Source organism: Microtus ochrogaster, unplaced genomic scaffold, assembly GCF_000317375.1.
Source record: "Microtus ochrogaster isolate Prairie Vole_2 unplaced genomic scaffold, MicOch1.0 UNK19, whole genome shotgun sequence".
NCBI lineage: Eukaryota > Metazoa > Chordata > Mammalia > Rodentia > Cricetidae > Microtus > Microtus ochrogaster.
Window position 1 is genome coordinate 1,412,758 of NW_004949117.1, and position 23,506 is coordinate 1,436,263.

At 40.1% G+C, this 23,506-nt stretch overlaps 1 protein-coding gene across 1 annotated transcript in view; it reads right to left on the reverse strand.

Moving 5' to 3' along the window:
- Nucleotides 1–22,663, reverse strand: part of Trhr (thyrotropin releasing hormone receptor) — a 34,718-nt gene extending 12,055 nt beyond the window's left edge. The window contains exons 1-2 of the mRNA XM_005367510.2: nt 22,420–22,663; nt 20,982–21,854 (exon numbers count right to left, since the gene is read on the reverse strand). Coding sequence (XP_005367567.1) covers nt 20,982–21,770 — 789 coding nt within the window. The 5' untranslated portion in view covers nt 21,771–21,854; nt 22,420–22,663. The remainder of the gene's footprint in view (nt 1–20,981; nt 21,855–22,419) is intronic.
- Nucleotides 22,664–23,506: the final 843 nt, after the last annotated feature.

Genomic DNA, 23,506 nt, shown 5'->3' on the forward strand with positions numbered 1-23,506 from the left:
GATCAAAACCCAGTGCCATTGTCCTTGGCTTCTCAGCAGCCCTCATTGTCCGCCATATTCAGAGAGTCCGGGTTTATCCCCTGCTTTTTCAGTCACAGTCCAGCTGGCCTTGGTGAGCTCTTGAGCCATTCTATGCGCTATCTTTTCCAGGTAAGTAGTTACCAGCAAAATGCTAACCGTAGGGAACGGCTGCCTCGTACGTCTTACTTTAGCGTCCTTAGTTTTGCTCTATAGCTTATGGTTACTGATTTTGAACATTTTATCCTGCTTGGAATGTTATGATTTTCACTGCATCTGGCGTCCCACGGCTATTAGCATTCAGGCAAAATGCTTAGTCACCCCAGGTATTACCAGTTTTGGGGGTCCCAAGGCTACGCATGCGCCAGCAGCATTCAGGCAAATTGCCTAGTCACCCTAGGGTCTTATGCCCTATGTAATCTGTGCACATGCACAGCGTGGTCTCGTAATCTATAAGCGTGCATGGCGTAGCCATATAATCCCCTATATGTATACACCAACTACCTTTAAAAGGCTGACATGCCCATCACACACTCTCTCTCTTTCACCACGTTCTTTCAGAGAGGTCTGTGCCCTCTCTTCTTTCCTTTGCCCACTGTTTAAAAACTCTTAAAGTGGGTTTCCTTGTATATGTCGTCATCTGTTCTCGTGCATGGTAATGTCACAGAACCCGCCTTAGACGTTCTAAATGGTCAGTTCTCTTAGCAAGGAAACTGGCATTTTGGCTGCTAGGTGTCACAGTTCTCTGCAGATTCTTCCTGAAGGTGACATTTTTTCCAATCTTCTCTCTCTCCCTTGCTTTTCTAGCTATACAGTCATGGTCTGGCAAGAGGGGACTGAAATATACACCGGTGGTCTGTTGTCCTTTGTTTGCCCGCTAGAAGCTTCGAAAACCAGTCTTAAAATCTAAAGTCTCAATGACAGAGGAGAAGTAAATCTCTGAAATTTATCAGGAGTTTTGTGGGCATTTAGGGTTTTTTTCCTTCTAAAACTCTTGGACACCATCCTTTATCGAAAGACTGGCAGTGCCTGGGATGTGTGTCACTCAGAACACACAGTCTGGACCTTGGTGAGACCTGTTAGAGCTACAGAGCTAATTTCCTCGCTAGCCTGGAAAAATACACAGAACAAACTGCAGCCCAGCTGTGTTTCATGCCTTCAACAAATCGCAAACTCAACCCGGTTTCATGATTTCAGCTTTTCTTAATTTTTATCTTTAGATAGAGTCTCTTGTACCCTATGCTGTACTGTATCTTCCTAGAGGATGGTGATGGGATTTCAGACATGCACCACACAACTGGCTCTATTCTAGCTCTCTGATTGCTACACACATTGTTCAAAACCAGAACCTGATTACTAGTCTAAGTTCCCAGCCAATGTCACTCAGAGCTCCTTTTTGTTTGTTTTGGTTTTTTTTTGAAGGGGGGGGGCAGAGGGAGGCTTTCAAGACAGAGTTTCTCTGTAGCTTTGGAGTCTGTCCTGGGATTAGCTCTTCCAAGTAGACTGACCTCGAACTCACAGAGATCTGCCTGCCTCTGCCTCCCGAATGCTCGGATTAAAGGTGTGCACCACCACTGCCCAGCTCCTTTGGGTTTCGATGTCTGTAATGTGGAATATGTTTAGTACGAGGAATTGCATGTGTGGTGATTAATCATAAGGAAGATAGGAAATTCCAAAGTAATATGCATATACTTTTTCCATGGATGGATGATTATATTCACTGTCCTGTTGTGGAATCTGCATCCTTGCTAAGGGATGACCACTTCATCATCATATTTACCCAATGCACAGAATGAAGCTTCTTTTGCATTTACCTTCTTATCAATTGAACTAGAAACTCAGCTGAGTCTGTAAGGTCTATGAGGCAAAGCAGGGCTTGCGAGGACTGGGTTTGTTTTCTAGGCTTTTGACATAGATTTGCATACACCTGAGTCCCTTTTGGATGATATGGTCTAGGCTAATTTAAGAATTATATAATAAATAAGGGGACAACTATTCAGACAAGGCTGTACTTTATTTCCAGTTCTACCCATATCTGTGTGACAGGGAACAAGCCATTTTACCCTTTGCAGCTTCAGTACTCTTCTGTGAAATAGGAGATATCAACAAACAGACATGGTGGCACATACTTGTACACCCAGCACTGTGCAGGTGGAACCAGGAGGATCAGAAGTTCCAGGCCAGACTCAACTGTAGAACAGAACCCTATCTCAAAACCAATAAACACATAAGAACTATCTTAAATAGCATGCTCAGAAAATGACAGCTAAATTTACATTAGACTGATGAGATTTTCAACTATAGGAGAGCCATGGAAAAAATTAGCCGAATAATCCCCTTTCAAAAGTAGCAATATTTAATATATCTTTACCACAGCACTAGGGACTTTGTTGACTTATTTAAGTTTCAGAGTATTTGTGAGGTAAATATTTTCTTTATTTTTAAAGGAGACCCACTGACGTTAATTCTGGACAGAAGAGTGGATACTAATCATTCTTCAAGGTGTTCTCTCTCCTGTTCTGCTGCCTTATTCTTATTTTTGTTGATAGCAAAAAGCTGTATCCATCCTGTTCTTGCATTTGCTTGCCCACTTATCACTCTTTTCCTTCCTAGAACAAAGGTTCTTTTTCCTCCCTAGAATGATGAGGCCTACTCTACTCTACGTACATGAAGCAATATGAACATGAATATCTAGCATGAAATAAATATTGAGGAAATTAATGGGGAAAGAATTCATGAATGCTGTGCATAACTTTACTGCCTCCCTGGAATTCCAGAGACTGGTTCATACTCCAGCCTGAATCACAGATGTCACTATAAGGCTGTGTCTCCTTTCTTCTCTCACATGGAGGATCTTGGTGGCAGGAGTAATATTTTGAGCATATATTTTTTTATCTCTGCCCTAAAACAAGTCTATGAATAAAATGTTTGAAATAAAAAGTTAAATTTAGAAAAAAAAGGAAATTGTTTTACCTATCATCTCAATTTCTGCTGATTTCTCCCCTCCCCAAAGGTTTTTTTGGGCACAGTTTTTATTCTGTGAAAGTGAAGAATTATTGGGTATACTGTTATAAAGAATTTAGGAAGATTAAAGAATCAAGGAGATTCAAACTTAATGTGATTCATGCTCGAGTCGTGTTCAGTACAAAATGTTGATGGATGCTCTGTTACCACAAGCTTAAGTGAGGTGGGATTTGCCACCAAAAGTTCCAATATCGTTCTGACAGTTGTTCTGTCTCATCTGCCTGATGTCACGATCAATCAGTTCCTTAGTTATTCAGAAGTTGTAGAAAGCTGTTTCTCCCAGAGTCACCCTGCATGTAGAGATGACAGCTTGGTCTTTTAGAGTTTATTAATCTAATTCTTTACTATAGTGGGCAAAGTATCTTCTTTACAGAGATTTGGAGTTAAGTTTAAGGGAGTGGTGTACAGGCAAAGTGGCACTGAATCTTTTTCAAATCAGTACTGTGACTTATGGATAAATTTTCAAGCCTTTTATCTAATAATTCTTTTGTCTTTGATATAAATTAATAATTGCAGGTTTTTACCTCTGGTACTAAAGTTTGGCTTTTAAGTTTTAGCATTGATTTTCTAGCAATTTCTAAATGTTGTCATTGAGACAACAAGATGGTGCTGTTTAACGAGCATGGAATCCAGTTTTCTAGAAGAAAAACCCTAAGAATGATTAGATCAGCAGTTGTGTCGAAGCAAGAACAAGAGGTCTTGGAAGAGACACAATTTGAATTGATGGAGGTGACACCCTGGTTCTCAGCTTCCCCATCAATTTCTCCTAATTTACCAGGAGAAAAATCTCACCTAGTCCACAGCAGTCATTCCGGTCAGGGCATAGAGAACTTACTAGACCTGGGCCATTTCTATTTCAAATTTTCATCTTTTTCCTCAGTAAAGTGGTGACAGAAATTTCATCTCTCCCCTAGAGGTATTGAGGGGAGAAGAGCGGTTATGAAAGGTCGCTCCTTGGGACAGTCAAAGACATCATTAGAAAACACCCTACTTACTGGGTTTCAATAATTGTTTGGAACACTTCACACATATGGGTTCATTTCATTCTATAATGGCCCATGGGAAAACACTCTGATTACTTTCATTTGGAAAATAAGGGAGTTCAGGCAGCAGTTGCACTTCTGAATGGTAAGATCAGTACCTAAGTCAGTTAGAACAGTGGCAGGTCCCATCTCTCCCAAATAGATAACGTCTGTTCCTCAGGTTGAGAGATTGCTGTCCTTTTTCCTCAAATGCTAATACAACATTTGAATAAAAGATCATTTATTACAACTTCTCTTAGCCATCATTTTACCTAGCGGTCCTTCTTCCATTACTGGGGAATGCTTCAATTTTTAATCAGAACACATAAGACATTTTGTTTTAGAATGAATGTCAATAGGTTTTATGAAATAAAACTGGTATTACTAATGCCACATTTCTTTGCTTAAAGCCTGATGACCTCTGAGATCAGCCTGCCGTTTTACTATTGCAGCAAGTATGAAGGACTTGGTTGAGTTTCAAGCATTGATTTTCTCATGTGTGCATATAGAATTACAATTGTTATTTTTAAAATGACAAATCTACTTTATCCTTTTCTTATTCCCCTTATATTCACAAATTTTCTTCAAAATTTTATGTATTCCACCTTGGCATAGTTTGTGTGTTTACCAATTTTTCTATGCCCTTTCCTAATAGAATGTGAGGTTCATGGGGTGAAAATTTGTTCATTGCTGGGTTTTTAAGTTTTTAATTAGTGGTTAGAATTTTTAAAGAAACATTCAACGCAATTTTTGTAAAATGACTAATAAATTTAGCTGTGATGTATATAAGGATAAGTTTCATTTTTTCTTGGACAAATATAGTCCACTCCATCTTTGTCTCATATTCAGAATGCAGTTAAGATGGACCAGAATGTGGGGATGTGGATCAAAGGTTATGATTGCCTACTAGAATTAGATTTCTTGTTCTTCCAGTTTTTGAGGACTTTGATGAAACTGTTAAGACTCAGATCTCTATTCATTCATAGCAACAGCAGTAATCGGCATGGCACGGGAAAGCCCCTTAGCACTGTGCTTGACATACAGTAAGAGGGCAGCAGTATTACTTACCATAATGGTTAAAACACACCTGATACCAGCGCAAGAGGGCAGATGGTTGCACATTGGGACTGTCAGGAAGAACAGACAGGTGGTGTGGTGTGAGGTGGTAAAGGGAGGGTGCAAGCTGGCATGTTTTAATAGTGGTTCTTAAACTGGTGTGAGGAAGGCTTGAGGAGAATATTGGAAGGTTCTCCAAAAGTCTCTTTGCTCCAGGGAAGCCCCCAGTGTGGCTTCACTATTAGAATTTGAATCAGCTACTAACAGGAGAATTCTCTATGTTTCAATGAGTTTAGAGTGGAGCAAATGTTGAAGACAAACACATTATTAAGATAGAATATATTCACATCTTTATGATGAGTGTGAACTGTCAAATACAAAAACGATTGGCTAGCCAGTACCCAAGGAAATCAAGATTTGTTTCAGTCATTTATGCATTTTATTTCCCACAGTTCTAATCTGTGACCATTTACCAGGCTCTTTTACTTCTCAGCGCTGATATTTAGCTTCTGTTTAGGGAATGTTATCTTTGTGAATTGTATGCTTGCTGGTCATTATTCTTCGAGGTGCTTTTATGAAAAATTATTAGAGTTTCTAACACAATAAATTTCCTATTGTTACAAAATATCTTGATTTTGAACTCTTAAAAAAACATGTTTAGGTCAGTCAAAGGTGGCCTTCCTGAATGAATGGGATCCTAATGGTGAAAGCTTGGCTTTTTAGATAGCAGAATTATACATAACAGACATTTGCAAAACTATTTCCTTTTAAAATGCCTTCAAGACATTTTCAGTAATCACTACGATTCATTGAAGGTAAGTTAAGTCTCCCACAGCCCAGTAATTTTCATACCTCACTACTAAAGTGTTCAAAGAAAATATGCTTCCTTCTAGTATTTGAGCCGTGATGACTTCAAATATTGCTTGAAATTAATGAGTGCTTTTTAAACTTACAGTATGCATACACAAAGATATTTGTCCATTTTAAAATATTATTGCAACAGAAAAAGTAAGCCTAGTGCAATTCAGTAACATCTCTTGAGCATTATTCGGAGGAAGTGTAAGCCAATGAAGAGCGGCTGGCAATAGAGACTACTACTCTTCAGTTTAAAAGGTAAGGCCAAACACCACAGCTTCCCATTCTTCCAAAGTCAGCCCGTACTGGATTTTGAGGGACACACAAAATTGGGAGCGTTTCCCCAAGGAATAAACAGACATCCTGTGCTGCTGATTGTGAGAGCGAAGCACAGATAGAGAACTTCTTCTGGCTTATTTCTCTAGTGTGCTCAGAATCTTCTCGTCTGCAAATGAAGAGTCAAGCGCTCTTGAAGCCAGCTCACTTTATTAAGAGCATTTCGTGTATCTTGAGATGGATGTCAGCAGCAACGTCAAGAACTGTGGGCTTTTATCCCAAGTCTAATTTCATCTAAGTGGGTTCCCTGAATTCTTTAGAGGCAAAGTGGAAAGAGTCAAGACAACCAAGACATCTGAGTTAAAAAAAGAAATGGCTCAACCCTACACATGTATGTTGGAGATACTGAGAAAGGACAGACCTCGCTTAAGATTCGAGGTGGGGTAGGAATTTCTCCCTGTGAGCCTTTTCTTTTTTCTGTTTTAGAGAGGTATTTGGCCTCTATTGATTTGAATTAGGGCTTCAGATGGAACTTTTTAGCAAATAAAGAGGTCCGGGCCATGCGGTAATGCATCCAATCTGATTCAGTCTGGCCCTCTGTCTTAAGATCCTCCCATCAGTGAAGCAGAGAGAGTGCCATGCATGAAACAGTACAAATTGTAATGTATTTCTATTGTAGCACAAAAGAAATCGCCTCAAGGATAGTACCAGCCTAGCTTTTGGGAAACAAACTGGTTCATCCAAATATGCTTTAGAGAGAGTGAGTTAGGCAAATATAACCACTTGAGTGTGAGCATTTACACGTCACTAGTAAATTCAGATGTTCAGTAATTTATGATCTTGCTAGCTCTGTTCTTCTAATCATGAATGGGACTTAACTCTGCTATCATCCTATTCATTATCTATCTCCCGTTTTGTGCCACGGACAGCTGTGTGACTCCTCTTCCTGCTATTACCTGCACCGATCCCGCCAGGAAAATAAAGACCAGCTTGCAAGGACTTTGTAGCTTTCTCCCCTAACACTGATCTTGGTCTACACCCATGACAGCCAATCTCTGCTCATCTGATGTGTAGTCCTGTTTCTATCCACTCCCTTATCCATCTGTCCACAGAACACTTACTGGATACTGCCATGCGGACCCATACGGTACCAGGTGGTGCAGATGGTTCAGTGACTCAGACACACAGTTCCTGCTGATGAGGGCAAGGGAGATTTCTTTTCTGTAACCCTTCTTAACTCCTTGGGCATCGTAATTAAGTTTTGTTCTACATCTATAAATAATTCCTTCGAGTCCATTGGCTCTTCTCATGAAGATTTAAAAGGCGCGGATTCTTCTGTATTCAGAAGTAAAGCCCAACAAAAACGCCTTGCCTGATTTCTCCTTGTTCCCACTCTTCTTTCATCATCGGGCTGGCCCATGGCTAGCCTTCCTGGGTCTTTCTCCATCCCTGATCTGTCATCTCCCTGCAGATGACATTCACCGCCCTCCCTGCTTTACGGAGTCTGCTCTCACCACATTTATCCCCACCCCTTGAGTGTTTGTCTTTACAATTTCTACTGATCACTACTGAGACAGTATGCTGGTTTTCTGGCTTATGCTCAGAGTAAAAAAACTTAACCATTTCTTTATCCCCAGCACTCTGGCCACTTTAAGGTTTCTTTCCTGTACCACAGCATTTCCTACAGAGACTGTGTCTGTTCTTGAGCCATTATCAGCATCTACATCCTACTTGTTCAGAATCTTAGGATAACTGTGTAGGTGGAGTCTGCTCGTCCATTTCCTGGTGGCGCAGACCTGAACTAATCACACATAAACTATATTAATTAAAACACTGCTTGGCCAATCACTAAAGTGTATAGCTAGCTAACTCTTATATCTTAAATTAACCCATTTCTATGATTTTATATTTTACCATGAGGCTCGTGGTTTACCAGTTAAAGTTCCTAGGCATCTGTTTCTTTTGGCTCCTACATAGCTCCTCTTTGACTCCCCTACTCCCTCTTCCTTTATTTGCTTTGAATTCCTGCCTTACCCTATTCTTTACCACAATAGGCCCAAAGCAGGTTCTTTATTAGCCAATGGTATTCATGGCAAGCAGAGAGAAATCCCACATCATAAATGCTTCTTCTGAGCCCCAATTCTAGTTTATTAATTGTGCCTTTGCAGTTTCTAAATGCCCAGAGACAAGCCATGTTCTCCCTATTGAAGTCTGTTGTCCCTATTTACTGTCCTCACTAAGATAAAGTACACTCTCAATAAAAGGTACTGTTAATCTATGGTTATTGTTTCCATATTCCAGGTCCTACAATACGTGCTTAAATGGTTTTTCTTTTTTACTAATTCTAATTACTTTTGAACAAAAGTATTGCTATTATCATGTTTTGACAGATGTACAAACTGCGGCTCAAGACTGTAAATTAAGTGGTTCACATAAGATTGGCTCTGACACAATTCTATAATATTGTAGAATTCATGCTCACAAATACCATTACTATTTTCTTTTCCAATCGTTCAAGCGTCACCTTTGAATATTTTTTTTCATTTTCTACCCATTTATTTACCCTAAGTCTATTGATTTTATTCCAAATGAGCGAAAATCTGTCTATATTCATTGCTATTTATCTTATCTTTTACCCCTTTGTATGATGACTCCCATTGCTGCAGATATCCCCTAAATATTGCCTTTGACCTTAGTTCTTAATTATTTTCCTATATTGAAAATAGAATGATAGTCATAGATCTTGCTGTGACATAAGTTTTTGCTTTGCAATCTGCTGGTGATTTCTTTTATAGCCTTTAAATCTTGTCCAGCTCCCAAAATAGCTAGATAAAGATTTTTTTCCAGTGCCTTCATCTTTCATTAGTCTTAAGGAGGCACTGGCAGTTACCCTGCAGGGTTAGCCTTTCAGGCTTTCTTGTCTTTTCTTGTAGAGTTTGCTCTGCTGAAACCATCATCTTTCCATTCCATCCACAATATCTCTTAACTCAGCAGGCTCAGCTCAGGAGTTCTGCTTTCCACATAGCTCTATGGTTGCCTACTTCTTCTCAGTCACCAAAAGGCAATGGTTACCATCATAACTGTAATGCTTTGTAACTTTAGTTCTTATAGTGGCATGAATAAGAATGGCCCCAATAGGCTCAGGGAATAGTACTACTGGGGAGGAATGAGAAGGCAAGGCCTTGTTGGAGGAAATATGTCACTAGTGGTGGGCTATGAGGTTTCAAAACCCTTGGCTGGGCCCGGCATCTCACTCTTCCTGCTGCCTGTAGATCCAGATGAAGAACTCTCAGCTCTCTTCCAGCTCCATATCTGCCTGCTTGCTGCCATGCTTCCCAACATGCGGAAAATGAACTAAATCTCTGAAACTGCAAGCAGCCCCAGTTCAATGCTGTCTCTTATAAGAACTGCCTTGGTCATGGTAGTTCTTCATGGCAATAGAACATTGACCAAGACAGTTATTACTTTCTTTCTTAGATTGCAAACTCTTTGTGAGCAGAAATGTTGCCTCACTCAGATTTGCAACATGGTACCTAACACAGTGCTTGACCTAGAAGTTGACTTTTTTTTTCTTTTTTGGAATTTTTTCCCATTTATTTATTTATTAAAGATTTCTGTGTCTTCCCCGCCACCATCTCCCATTTCCCTCCCCCTCCCCCAATCAAGTTCCCCTCCCTTGTCAGCCCATAGAGCTATCAGGGTTCCCTGCCTTATGGGAAGTCCAAGGACCACCCACCTCCATCCAGGTCTAGTAAGGTGAGCATCCAAACTGCCTAGTGCAGTAGGATCAAAAACCCATTGCCATTGTTCTTGAGTTCTCAGTAGTCCTCATTGTCCACTATGTTCAACGAGTCCGGTTTTATCCCAGGTTTTTTCAGACCCAGGCCAGCTGGCCTTGGTGAGTTCCTGATAGAACATCCCCATTGTCTCACTGTGTGGGTGCACCCCTCGCGGTCCTGAGTTCCATGCTCGTACTCTCTCTCCTTCTGCTCCTGATTTGGACCTTGAGATTTCTGTCCGGTGCTTCAAAGTGGGTCTCTGTCTCTGTCTCCTTTCATCGTCTGATGAAGGTTAATATTCAGGAGGATGCCTATATGTTTTTCTTTGGGTTCACCTTATTTAGCTTCTCTAGGATCACGAATTATAGGCTCAATGTCCTATAGAAGTTGACTTTTTAAATTAACTTATTGGTGAAAAGTGCAAATCTTTCAGGATTTGTATCTATGCTTTTTATTTCCCATGTTTGCTCCCTTATGTAGCAACCTGATGGAAGGGATTGTTAGAGCTTAACTAGACTGTACTGAAGCCAGAGTAGAACCTCCAGTTGGCACTGCAGTTGGTGTATACAAAATAGCTGATTTTATTGCTCTTAATATTGAGATATATCTACTTGATTCCTAAAGAAATTCCTCGAGATTCACCCTGGCATTTTAAACATTAAATATTTCTCTTATAATTTTACTGTTACTATGAGACTATTTCCATCTTTTTTGATAAAATAGAAACTGTATCAGGGAATTCTTTTTTTTCATGCCCTACCTCATATCTGTCGTCACTCAAATATTAACAAAGTAGAAGCAATCCAAGCTGAGCATTATCAGGACAACCATGCTAGGTATCAGCCCGGAACACTGATGGACATCTTGTGTCACTTCACTTTACAATTCTCAGAATGTCATGGAGTGTGTAGAACTTACTTGCCATAGTGCTCCCTGTCTCAAGCAACTCAGTGAGATACGTGGTATCACTATATTTCCTCAAATAATTACTGCTGCCTGAATAAACACACTGAGTTCACCTATATTCTCAATCTCCATGCTAGTCAAACAGTAATGGCTCCAAACTGAAAAGCGTAGGATACTCTACCTGTTCCCAGCTACTACAGAGTTATGTCTAAGAGAGTCTGACAGGGTGTGTAGCCAGAAGGGACTTGAGTTGTTCACAAGAGGCAGAAACACTTTATTTTCTAAAATGCTATACTAGCAGTACTCTGAGATAAACTGGAAGAGGAAATGAAGAGGCAAGGACATTGCGTACTGAGCCTCTGTAAGTTTGGTGACTAGCCACCTCACCTACCGTGCATAGAGGGAAGAAATGCTGTGGGATTCAGGGAACTACAATAGGAAGAGGGTGATTTCAAGTGTGGTCAATTTCAGAGAGAAGAGACTTCAGAAGAGAGTGTTTTGAAAATGGTAGTTAAATAATTGACAAAAAGAACTGATTATAGTCCTGAAACTACTGCCAGGGATCACTGAAGACCTCTTTGGAAAAGAACTTCGAGTGAGGTGCCTGTGGTGAACTCACCGTTCCAACCTCAGTCTCTTTCATCTCTTAGTTTATCGGCCATGTTTTCATCAAATGAACATTTGCCTTATATGATAGCATTTCTGAGTCAGAAATCCTTATTTTCATACTGGCCTCTTCTCTATTCTATTGATAATAACATAATTTCACACTCTTTCTTTCCTTTATCTGAAAAGACTTCTCTCATTCTTTTCAACAGTCCTCCTCAATTCTCCATATACCTTTCATACTCCCAGCTTCAAGAAATTTATATAATTTCTACTAAATTAATCATTAAGTTTTTCCCTGGCCCTTATATTCTGGAGGGAAAGTATTGTGTTCAAACCCTAGCTTTATTGAAAAGAGATGTGATCTGGCACAGGTGACTAAGAAACCCCGTTCTATAATCAGTCTCCACTTCTCAAGATTGTTGTGGAGATTTACTGGTTAATATGTTTGTTCAAAGCACACAAATAGTGTAAACATATAATAAAAAGTTGATGAATATTTGTTATGCATGGGACTTAGAGGTATTCTTAGTGTAACTCTCTCTGAGCACATCAAAGGAGTTCGAGAATGATTTACTGACTTAGTATTCCTTAATATTCTGTTAGACATGTTTACTGTCTATAGTAGAAATATCAGTCTATAGTTTTGATATTTTATGAATGAGTAAATAAGTGTTTTTTAAAAATAAATTTCCGTATTAGACACCACAGGCTAGCAAATAAAAACCTCAGCCCCTAAAATGAATTTTCTCTTTATGAGTTGTGGGTCAGCTAGCTAATAATGTGGTCAATACTCTTGTTTACTGTCCAGACCATGAAATTAAGATCCTATTGCTGAAGGCACTACACAGATCTGAATAATAGAATGGAGAAATCAAGTTGTTACTGGTCTGGAAGATTTTAAAATTTGTTATTTTTATATGAGTGGGTGTTTTACCTTCATGTGAGTCTATCCATAACATGAATTCTTGGTGTGCACAAAGGCCAGAAGAACTCCCCGACACCCTGGAAATCAAGTTGTACGTAGTTTTGAGTCACCACATGAGTGCTGGGAATTAAATTGAGTAGAGCAAGTCAGAAGAGCAATCAGTGATCTTAATTGCTGGGACAACTCTCCACCCCCCTGACCTGGAAGCTCCATTCAACCCTACTAGATAGCTTTCTTAGTACCATAAGGTTCTATGCATACTACTAGAGAATAAAATAATCTTTAGTCTTACCAAGTTGTGACCCCTCGGAGCTTCAAGAATGGCTGTCCTGGAAAGACATGCTCACTGTCCCAGTAGGAGCATGAAGATCCTGGAAGCAACCAACCACTTTTTGATTGGATTGAAGGCCCACTCCACAAGAGGAAACCCATTCCTGGCACTTTAGGAAGACCCAAAACCTGTTGCTAGATACATCATAGGCCCGATGAGAGAGCTCTTGTGCCTTCACTCTGTGATATGTGTATCTCAGTATTCTGCTTGCATTCCAGCTAAGACTCTGTCTTCCTTACCTGTCAAATTTTGCTGTTAGTGTCTACTGATTTTGTTTTTACATATTTCTTATCTGCGGTCCTTCCTACACACCTCAGCCATTGCTTCTTACCCCAAGTAGTATATCCTTCTTGCTGGATTGCAATAACTTCATTTCTGGCTCCTTGATTCTTGCTGGCTAGATAGTATAATTTTAAAATCAAGTTTAAAATCTCAAGTTGCATTTTCTACCACCACTGGAAAAGACTGTGTTGGTTCTTTAGTACTTTTTGACCAAGTTAAGATGCTTCGGATATCACAAAATACATGCCAGGGTCTTATATTGAATACCTTGCTTACACAGATGACTTCTGCTTCTATGAACATCTTTGCTTTTTGTGTTGGCTTGGCAGATAATTATTCTTTAAGAATGGGAGTAGGTCTCACCGCAGTTGAAGCTGACTCTCTAGCCTTATATGTCATAATCACCCTTTATTGCTGCCTCTTCTGCACACTATAAACCTTAACTGCCTGCCTCTCCCCTTTATTTGTGTTAATCTTTCACGTCTGACAGTAAGTTCTATACAACAGTGACATCAGTGGTTTTTCTAAGACAGTGCCTGGCATGAGATTGGTGCTCAATAAATGATTATTGGATTAAATAAACTACAGGTGAGCTAAGCCAGAAAACATGATAAGGTTTTCAAAGCCAGTTAGAGGAGACTGGAAATACTATTTTATGGGACATGATGTCAGTCACACAGGGACATTTACCTGGATCTATTACTGTCTTCACACTGATACACATATTGCTTATCTTCCCTGGGTTGCCATTGCTTTACCTCTTTGTTTCTTCTGTCCAAAGAAGAAATCCTCAGGAGAAGATTTTTAAAGCTGGTGGGAAAGGCAACTGGATATTGTATTACAAAATGAATGACTGTCCAATTCTGCAATGCTTCAGAATTAGCCCTGTCAGAGTTGTAGGAAAAAAAAAATCTTCCTACAAGGTCTTATCTACTAAGTTTATCTCCATCTACTGGTTAGTTTCATTTGAGTAACTTTTGATTTTAAAGAAGGATTTAATAAAAGAGATGCAAATTTTACTTATGATTATGGAAGGATATGGCACAGGTAGGTAGTATTTTCTTATGGGCAACACACTGTTGGCTATGAATGAGACCCTAAGCACATACGAATTTACTTTTTACTCTTTTACTTATATTAGTTATGAAAAGTGGTGTCTTTGGGGGAATATGCCGGTAAATATTTCACATTTATTTATCTGAACAAAAGGAGAAAAGACTTTATCATCACATTTATTAATTTCTATAGTGAAATCACGGAAGACAAGGTCAATTTTAAGCAATGCTGTGGTGGTACTGGGTGCAGAGGTGGAAAGAATGGACAGCCTGCTCCTGCAAAACTTGTGCTCCCACGCAACAGGGCACCAGTGTTTCCTTCCGCTTGGGGAGCCTATCACATTCCAACTCAGTGCTGAGCATCCGAGAGGACACAAGGTCTTGCTATTTAGTATATCGGAAGGAATAGAAGGCAGACAGGTTAATAACTCTGCTGGCTAATGTTACTAAATAAGAAATAAGTGCAAAATACTATGGACGCATAGGAAAAGCACTTAAATGTGTACTGCTAGCTAGGGAATCGGATGTGTAACTCTGCCTGAGAATTTCAGAAAAGGCTTTGTAGCGTGCATGAGAGATTGATTTGAGATTTGAAAGACAGTTGGGAAACTGCCAGATGAAGGAGGTTCTGGCTGAGAACAGGGCATTTTCAGAGAACTGAAAATAATTTTGCTCTGTTGGAGCATAAGGTGTAAGTTGAGAGAGCCATGGGAGATGAAGCTGAAAAGTGCGGGAAGGTGCCAGGATTTTATTTGTTATGCAAGGCGGTTTAAATGGTAGGCTTCAGGGAACCCTAAAAACTATTTTTGATACTGTAGCTCTCCATGAGAGAGATCACTTAATCAGCAATGTGCAGAGTGCTTTGGTGGAGGGGGAAGGGAGTTGGAGAGGCTGGTGAGGTGTGCATTGAAATAGAACAGTGAGGCGGTGAGCTGGCGCAATGGCGAGCTGGCACAACAGCAGTGTGGGTGGCGAAGTGGGTCAGCTACGAGAGTCACCACTAGAGCCTCAAGATCTTCACTACTGCGTGGATTTAGGTCAGACATAATAGGAATGAAATGCGCTTAGATGGACTCTTGGGTTTCTATCTGTAAACAGAAAACGGACAAAAGAGGCATAGGAAAGTCACAGTCTCCCTCATGCCACCCCCACCCACATCAACAGAGCAAACAGTCTCTTGCAGGACATTGTAGTTGATTCAGGGTTGTTTGTGTGCAAGGCAAACATGAAGGTTCTTGAAGTTAAAAAAAAAGTTATCGTCCAATATTACCGCATCCTCCCCATTTAGGGTGATGTTAGACACGTCCTGTTTGTGAAAGAATGTTTAATGGCATTATAGGGGTATTGACTAAAAATGGAAGCGGGACTTGAAATTTTGCTGAATGTTAATTCAGGTGTACATTTTACTTTTCTCCTATTTATTAAAAAGGCAACAAGACTTAAGAAATGTTACAGATCATCCTGAAAAATTGGATTTTTTAAAAAATTCATAAGGAACTGTATAGATAAGTACAGTTTGTAACTCTCAAGAAGAGCTGATTTTTAAGATCTTTCGGTCTATCAGCCAAGCTGAGAATTCTGCAGTGATACAGGATTTCTCCTTTTGTAGACATATAAGAATATATTCATATATGTACATATGGATACATATGCCACTAGGAGATGTATTGATTGCACACTCTGTGTGTATATATATATGAATATATATTAATATATAATACACTATATATTTGGATGAAAGCTGCAGCTCTAATGCTGCAAACAAACAGGGTGTACTTATCTAGGATGAAGGACACAAATCACACAGCTATAGAGGTCATCATTTAGTGTATCTATGGGACATGCCCTTGAAACAATATATGAATCAGGAAACAGGAAACTTTTCTTTAAATAAAATCCAAGTGGCATACTTAACTACCTGTGTGGTAAGGGGTAAATTACTTATTTTTTGTAACTTAGATTTTTTTTTACACTAGTATGAACAGAGCTGAGTCCACATGATGGGAAGAAATAAATCATGAAAGGCAAGCCAGTGTAAACAGCCCTAGCAAACTTGGGAAAGTTTTTTTGAGACCAGGTTTTTCTACATAAAACTGTACTGGCTGCCCTGGAACTTCCTTTGTAAACCAGCTGGCCTTGAACTCAGAGATACACCTATCTCTGACTCGTGAGTGCTGGCATTAAAGACCTGCACTTCCAACTTTAGTGAAGGATTAGTGCTAAAAAGCTGACTACTCTGATGCCTGACACTCACTGGCTAAGGTCCTGGGTGAGACAGGAGATTATATTATGTTGAGCTGGGTTCTGAAGCAGAAAGGAGAGGTGTTCTCCAAGAGGTGCATGCAGTTGCAGACTGCTGAGTCATGCAGCTTAAAGACTTTGTGCTCCCAAATCTTACGGCCAGAGCATTCCAGGACTGTGCCTTCTCCTCTTCCTTTGTGTTTGTTTAATTAGAGTCTGCTGTGTTCTTTAAACTGCTCAGTGACTCTACTAACAGGCCTTGAACTTCCAGTCTTCTTGCCTAACCTTTGAAGTGCAGACATCCCAGGGCTGAATCATCACCATGATTAATTTTCTTTGTGCTTTGTGCAAGATTCTTTCTTTTTAAATACATTATTTTTAATATTTTGAGATTATAATTACATAGTTTTCCTTTCTGCCCTCCAACTCTTCCCATGTGTCTTCACCTTGCTCTCCTTCAAGGTCTCCTTTTCTTTAATTGTTGTTATTGTTGGTGGTGTGTGTGTGTGTGTGTGTGTGTGTGTGTGTGCATATGTATCTGTATGTATTCCTAATTATATAACTACAACTGCCTCCACCTGTGTGATGTTCCTGACATGTTTTCAGCCCTGTCCATTTGATACTAGATAACCTACTAGTGTACTCTTCCCTGGGGAAGACTATTTCTCCATAGTTGCCTGCAGTTTTTTGTCTAGAGTGGAGGCCATGTGAGCCTTGTACCTTCCCCGATAACATGGCTATGGCTACTGATGTCTCTCTGGTTTCTGTACCGAGCTCATAGTGAGCTAGAAAGATGACTCAGTTGGTAAAGAGTTTGCTGCACAAATACGAGAACTGGGGTTCCCATCCTCAGCACCCGTGTGTGCTGTTGCTTGTGTCAGTAAGCCCAGGTCTTGACAAATCCATGAGTTCTGTTCGTAAGAGAACTTGTCTAAAGAGTAGAGCAAAGGACAACCAGAGAAGATACCTCTTGCTATCTTTGGCTTCCACACACATGAGTATATATATATTTATACAACACTGCAGACATGTGCATGCGTGCATGCGTGCACACACACACATACAGGAGGTGGGTAACGTTAGAGAAAGACTAGAGAAAGGTAGGAGGAGAGGAGGGGAAGCACATTGCAACCTTTATTTCCATGAACGCACAGGACGGCTAGCATTGCGTCAGAACATATGGAGGACGAGTTGAAGGAAGATTTAATTCCTGAAAAGCAGGGATGGATGACACCATTTGCAACATTATAAACACCACCACCATCTTCAGTGTCATCCCCAAATGGCACATGTTGCTGTAAAAAGGGAAGCTGTTTTGTTTTGTTTCTTGGACTTTCAACAGTTTTCTTTAGTAAGCACTTCATAGGAGGAAAGGCTGGTAATTTGAAGACTGAATTAATCAGATAAACCTACAAAAATTGACAATATCTCTAGAAGCTTCTATTGGGATTAGGTCACACTATTTTCTTATTCCTTATCCTGTAAGGCAAGAGAAATTGCTAAATGGAAACAAAACCAGAAGCCTAGTTTGTAAAATATCTTACATATCCCTGTGGCCCATGAAAAGTAACTATTTAAAATTAATGTATTTATTGAGTTTTACCAAAAAAGGGCCCCTGTATTTCCAAATTTAAAATTCAATAACGTATGCAGAAATACAGTCAATGATAGAGATGGCTTCTCTTCCTAATGCTGAACGTAGGAGCTGAATGCACTGCAGCCCTATGGCTTTGTGTAGTAGAGCTAAAGTGTAACAAAAACCACCACTTAAACCCTGTCTCTTTAGAGTCAAACCACCCAACTGTTAAACAAAAGACTAATTCAATCAAGCAATTCCTTCACATAGCTTCTAGCCACTGAGAGCAGCTGAATTTAATTTATCTCAACTCAGGTAGTTTACCACAATATAATCAAGTCTTTGAGTAATAGAGAAAAGTTTTTGATCTAGACTTTTTTTTACATTGGAGATATGAGTGAAAAATGAGCAGGCAAAGAAAGCATCATATTTGTCTTTTGCACAAAAACAATCTTTCTTTTATTTTCTTTTAAAAAAATGTAGCCCTCGAAGCTATGTGCATTTGATTTTAGTAACTCAGTAAGAAGGTGCTGGCCCAGATAAGTATTTATTAAAATGTAAATTACACTTGCCTAAAAGAAAAAAAAATCAGAGAGAAATATTAAAATAAAAGTCCTTAGGTTATAGGACATGCAGATTTGAACCTTATGAAGAATTAAGACTTTTTTAGAAAAGGGCAAGGCTAGAATATAGGTCTCTAAGTTTAGAACACATTGGCCCCATTCACAGCCGTGATCCCACTTTCCCGGGCTGCTCCCTGTGGTCGAGAATGCATCTCATTTGGTTTCATCAACAACCATACAAGTAGAAGCACCCATTTTATTGATGAGAAAACTGGGGCTTAGGAAAACTGATTAAGGCATGATTGCTTTTACTTCTTGTATTCTATTTAAGAATAATTTCATTATTTTGGGAGTAAGTGTGAGCCTGCTACATATTGAATGGCCCCTTTCTCATCCCTTAGGTCTCATATGTTCATGGTTTTCAATCTGCGGGTCCTGACGCCATCAGGGTCAAATGACCTTTTCACAGAGGTAGCCTAAGACCATCAGAAAACAAAGATATTTACATTATGATTCATAGCAGTAGCGAAATTACAGATATGAAGTAGCAGTGAAAATAATTTTATGGTTGGAGACCTCCACAATATGACAAACCACATTGAAGGGCCACAGCTTAGGCAGGTTGAGAACCTCTGTCTGATAAGGAGGATCTTACTCCTGCAAACATATTGCCACCCATCTCTCAGCCTTCCAATCGTCCTTATCCAGAGCTGGCAGCTTCTTATCTCTACACACTCTACATGGCTCTCACATGCTCACCACTAACATCCTTTAAAAGTATTGTGAGCATGTAACTTAACTAGCAATCTAAAGTACATTATAAATGCTGATAGGTGCTAATGACTGTAATCAAAAGAATGGACATTAGACCAGACAAACAAGCTTTAAATACCATATATACACATACATATATATGTATGTATATATAATGTAAACGTGGGTATAAGGAACAATATACCCTTGCTGCTGATACTAACTAATGTTTGGTTTCCAGTTAATATGTGCATATTCTTGATTGTCTTATTGCATTGTTAATATTTGTCTTGGCAGGTGGCCAATGTTTCTCTCTCCATCTCCATGAATCAAGCTTTGGGTACTGTCCAGCTACACCTTGCATTAAGTAGCATCGCTGTCTAGCCATGGAAGCAAAGATTTGGTAGTCGTTACTCACGTGCTCCCTCTGTCTTCATAATAAATGCCACGTGAATTGAGTGTCACGCATCATTCAAAATGCTGCATACATTCTTTTCAGCTGCATCCCACCTTTTATTGCCGACATCTCCACTTTTATGAGTTTGCCCTGTTGTGTGCATGTATACATGTATGTTTATTTCTCCAGCCACAGTTCATAATGTACTAGGTAGCCTGGAGATTAAGAGGTAACAGTATGCCTGATCCACATACAGGTTTTTAAGAGCACACTGTTTTCTACCCATATAAATGCAATTAACTGTTTCCCTGAAGGAAATAAAAAGAAAATTCAGATGATTTGAAAGAACTGGTATTGTTGATTGCATGATTTCCCTTTTCATTATGAGAATAAATATCTACTACCTATTTATTACACGCAAGAGAGAAGCAGGAAGAATTGAGAGCTGGGCTCATGTGTATCTTCGGACCCTTGTGCCGACACAAACAGATGAGTATATGTCACAGAGCCTCCTATTTTTACATTATCTGATGAATGAGGTGCTTTACTCACTAATAAAACCATCATTCCACTGCAGCTACATGTGCACTTAGGTTACCTGAACGCATAAAAGAGTTCCAGTTACTAAGCTAGAAACCTACATTAAAAAATTGTTTTTAACTGATTCAGCTTGATGTTGATCATCCTTTTGAATTATTTTTTCCCCCTGTGGAAAATGTATTTCCAGTTTCTGCATGCTAGGATAACTTGGAGAGAGCAAGAGAAAAGGATTAGAAAATCATCTTCCATTAAGACTAACCGAATAAGGTTGGGTACCTGTTTTGGGGGTTCTTTTTTTTGTGGGATTATTTATGAGAAACTGCACACTGCAAAAAAAGTTTCCTAATTTTGAGTCACTGATATATTCTCAAAGTCTCCTGATAACTGTGTCGTCAAATTCCTGAAATTACCTTTCTTCATCATGCAATAGAATTTTCCCCTACAGAGGCCGGAAGTTTTCTCAGTGTTCAGTTAACATTTTCTGAGAGACACAAGAGTTTTAAGCCAAGACTCCTGGGGTTCGGTTTACAATCCCCTACATCCTAACAGGGAACTGCTTCCTGCTACAGGGCTAGCAAATCCCTCCATTTATTTTTAGATCTCCAGTGGATCCAGAGGTGTGTTTAACATGCAAAGCAGAAGCTTACACTGGGAGACATTTGCATGATTGTGTTTTGGTTTTGCCGTCAGCTAAGTAGGACAAAGTTGATCTCATTTTACCTAATCTCTATTCCATACTTCCCCTCCTCACTTGCACGGTCAGCTTTGCTTACCTGCTTCCTGGAAGACACAGTGCTGTTGGAACATCTGTTGGCGGCATTTACATTCAAATTCTTGTTCTGATGGGTTGACTCATTTTTCCACATTTTAGAGTTCTCTTTAGGGTCGGAAGGAATGGGGTTTAAGAAAAGGATTCTGGCTATAAATCCATAGAGCACAGTGGCCAGGATCATTGGTACCACGTAAAAGACACCGAAGTCCATTAGGTAAATAGGTGAGTAGTAGTTCCTGGAGATCTTGTAGCCACAGGATACCACAATGGCACCTTTGTCGGTGCTAATATTGAGATCCAGCAGGAAGAACCAGAGCATGCAATAAATGGATGTGAAGGCCCAGACAAATATAATGATCTTTTTGGCTCTGGAAAATGTGCAGAGAAACTGGGCTTTGATGGGATGGCAGATTGCTATGTACCTCTCAATGGTAAAGGCGGTTATGGAACATGAGGATGCGTTAATCCCTAAATACTGGAGATAGGTAATGCAGAGGCAACCAGCATAGCCATAGACCCAGGAACCGTAGATGCTGTCGGTTATGTTGGGGAGGCCTGCAGCTATCAGGACCATGAGATCAGCCACAGCCAGACTCACCAGGTAGCAATTGGTAGGGGTTCTCATGTGCTTGGTTCTCATGACCACCAGGACGACCATGATGTTGCCCACGATGCCCAGTCCGCAAATAATGAGCACAAGTAAGATAGTGACCACCTGGTACTCGAGCGCCACCACTGCCTGGGGCTGAAGCTCGGTTTGGTTCAGTTCACTGACTGTTTCATTCTCCATCTTTTGTGGCTTGAAGTTTCTCTCTCACACAGACTCTTTAGAACATCTTTCTATGCTTCGCCTTTATTGAAATACTTCTTCCCCCTGGGAAAAGTCACACACATGTTCACTCACAATGCCATGACCGCCAAGCAAGGCGCAATCACAGGCGACTCATTTCCTCTCTTTACACCTGAGTTTCTACAGGAATGGGGCTCCTATGCAGCACTTCTGGAAACTCCTTAGTTTGCAATTCTAGGCAGAATGTAGCAATTGTTTTGACCACATCATGCTAAGAGGACTAGGTAAGTCTCTCTTCACAGAGAAAAATGCTGAAGACAAGAGAGGCAGAAAAGACTCCTCTTTTGAAACCGGCTCCACTCGGGAGAACAAAAAAACAACAAGCAAACAATTCCAAACTTAAAATGAAAATGTGCTAGTTGCAAAATAAATACAAAGAAACCCCTCAGATGCTCGGAAAAAGTACAGTGAAGAAGGAAAAGGTACCAGTGGAAAAGCCGAAAGCCTCAGTGGTCAAGCCTGGTAGGAATTTAGCTACTGCCTCTGGCTCTCAGGAGTAAAACACCATTAATAAAATAGCAAACCTTTGCACATAAGTTCCCCCATTTCCCCAACCCCCTGCCTCAATAGAAGACAGTTCTTCTCTTACCTTTTCACTCTGCCTCTCTTCCTGCTTCTCAGGGCAGACGAAGGGGAAATAGGTCCAAGTTTCCAGTCCTGCAGAAAATCGTGTCTAGTCTGTCTGGCAGGGAGATCACTTAGCAGAGGCTCAGTCTTTGGAGCGGCAGTTCCTCCAACGCCTCACATCCCTTTTCAACTCATGACAGACCCTACAGCCGCAGTAACAGAAGCAGCAGCAGGCGCAGCAGTGAGGCTGTCAAATCATAGATCGTCCCTTAATGAGAGCTCTCTCTCTCTCTCTCTCTCTCTCTCTCTCTCTCTCTCTCTCTCTCTCTCTCTCTCATACACACACACACACACTGCACATGAATTCCCAACTGCCCGTCAGATCTGACTGATTCGTAATCCATTGAAGAATGTACTCTTAAACATGTGGCTGATAGTGTGCAGTGTGGAAGACTGACCACAGGTAAAAGATCAAGAAAAGCTGATCTTGTACATAATGGTGCTCTAAGTTCTGCAGAAACTCCTGTGCCCGAGCTGCTCTGAAATATATTTTTACATCTTTCTTGACAGTGTTCTAGAAGGTAGCAAAACCTTTTGGCAGAGCCCTTGAAGCCTGCGATAACTGTCTGCAGTGAGATCAACTTCTCTTTCTGCTGTGGAAAGCCTCAGACTGATTCTTCAGTAAATCAGTAAAAGTAGCTCTCTCTCCTTTTGTATCATATGAATGAAAAATAAGTTAAAATTGATTTAAAAACATTTTAACTATGAGCTTCTGAGGCTCCCATAAAAGCATTAGTTTTCAAAAAGGACTTGCAGATTAGGAGTCGTGGTGCACACTGGCATCTCAGGGGATGGTGGTGTGAAGCCAGTTTGGGCTGTATATCACGACCTTGTCTCATGAATAAAAACAAACAAACAAACAAATAAGTAAAATTAGCAATCAGAATATTTCAATTTAAAGTCACCTGTGGAAACTTGTGAGGCTGCCCATGAAAACATTATCTAAATACACTCCTAAGAGGGAGAAGTATCCAGTGAAATTCTAGCCCAGGGTCATTCCCACCCTCTAAAGCCTCCTGTGGCCAGTCTATGACAGGGTTCTTCTCTGG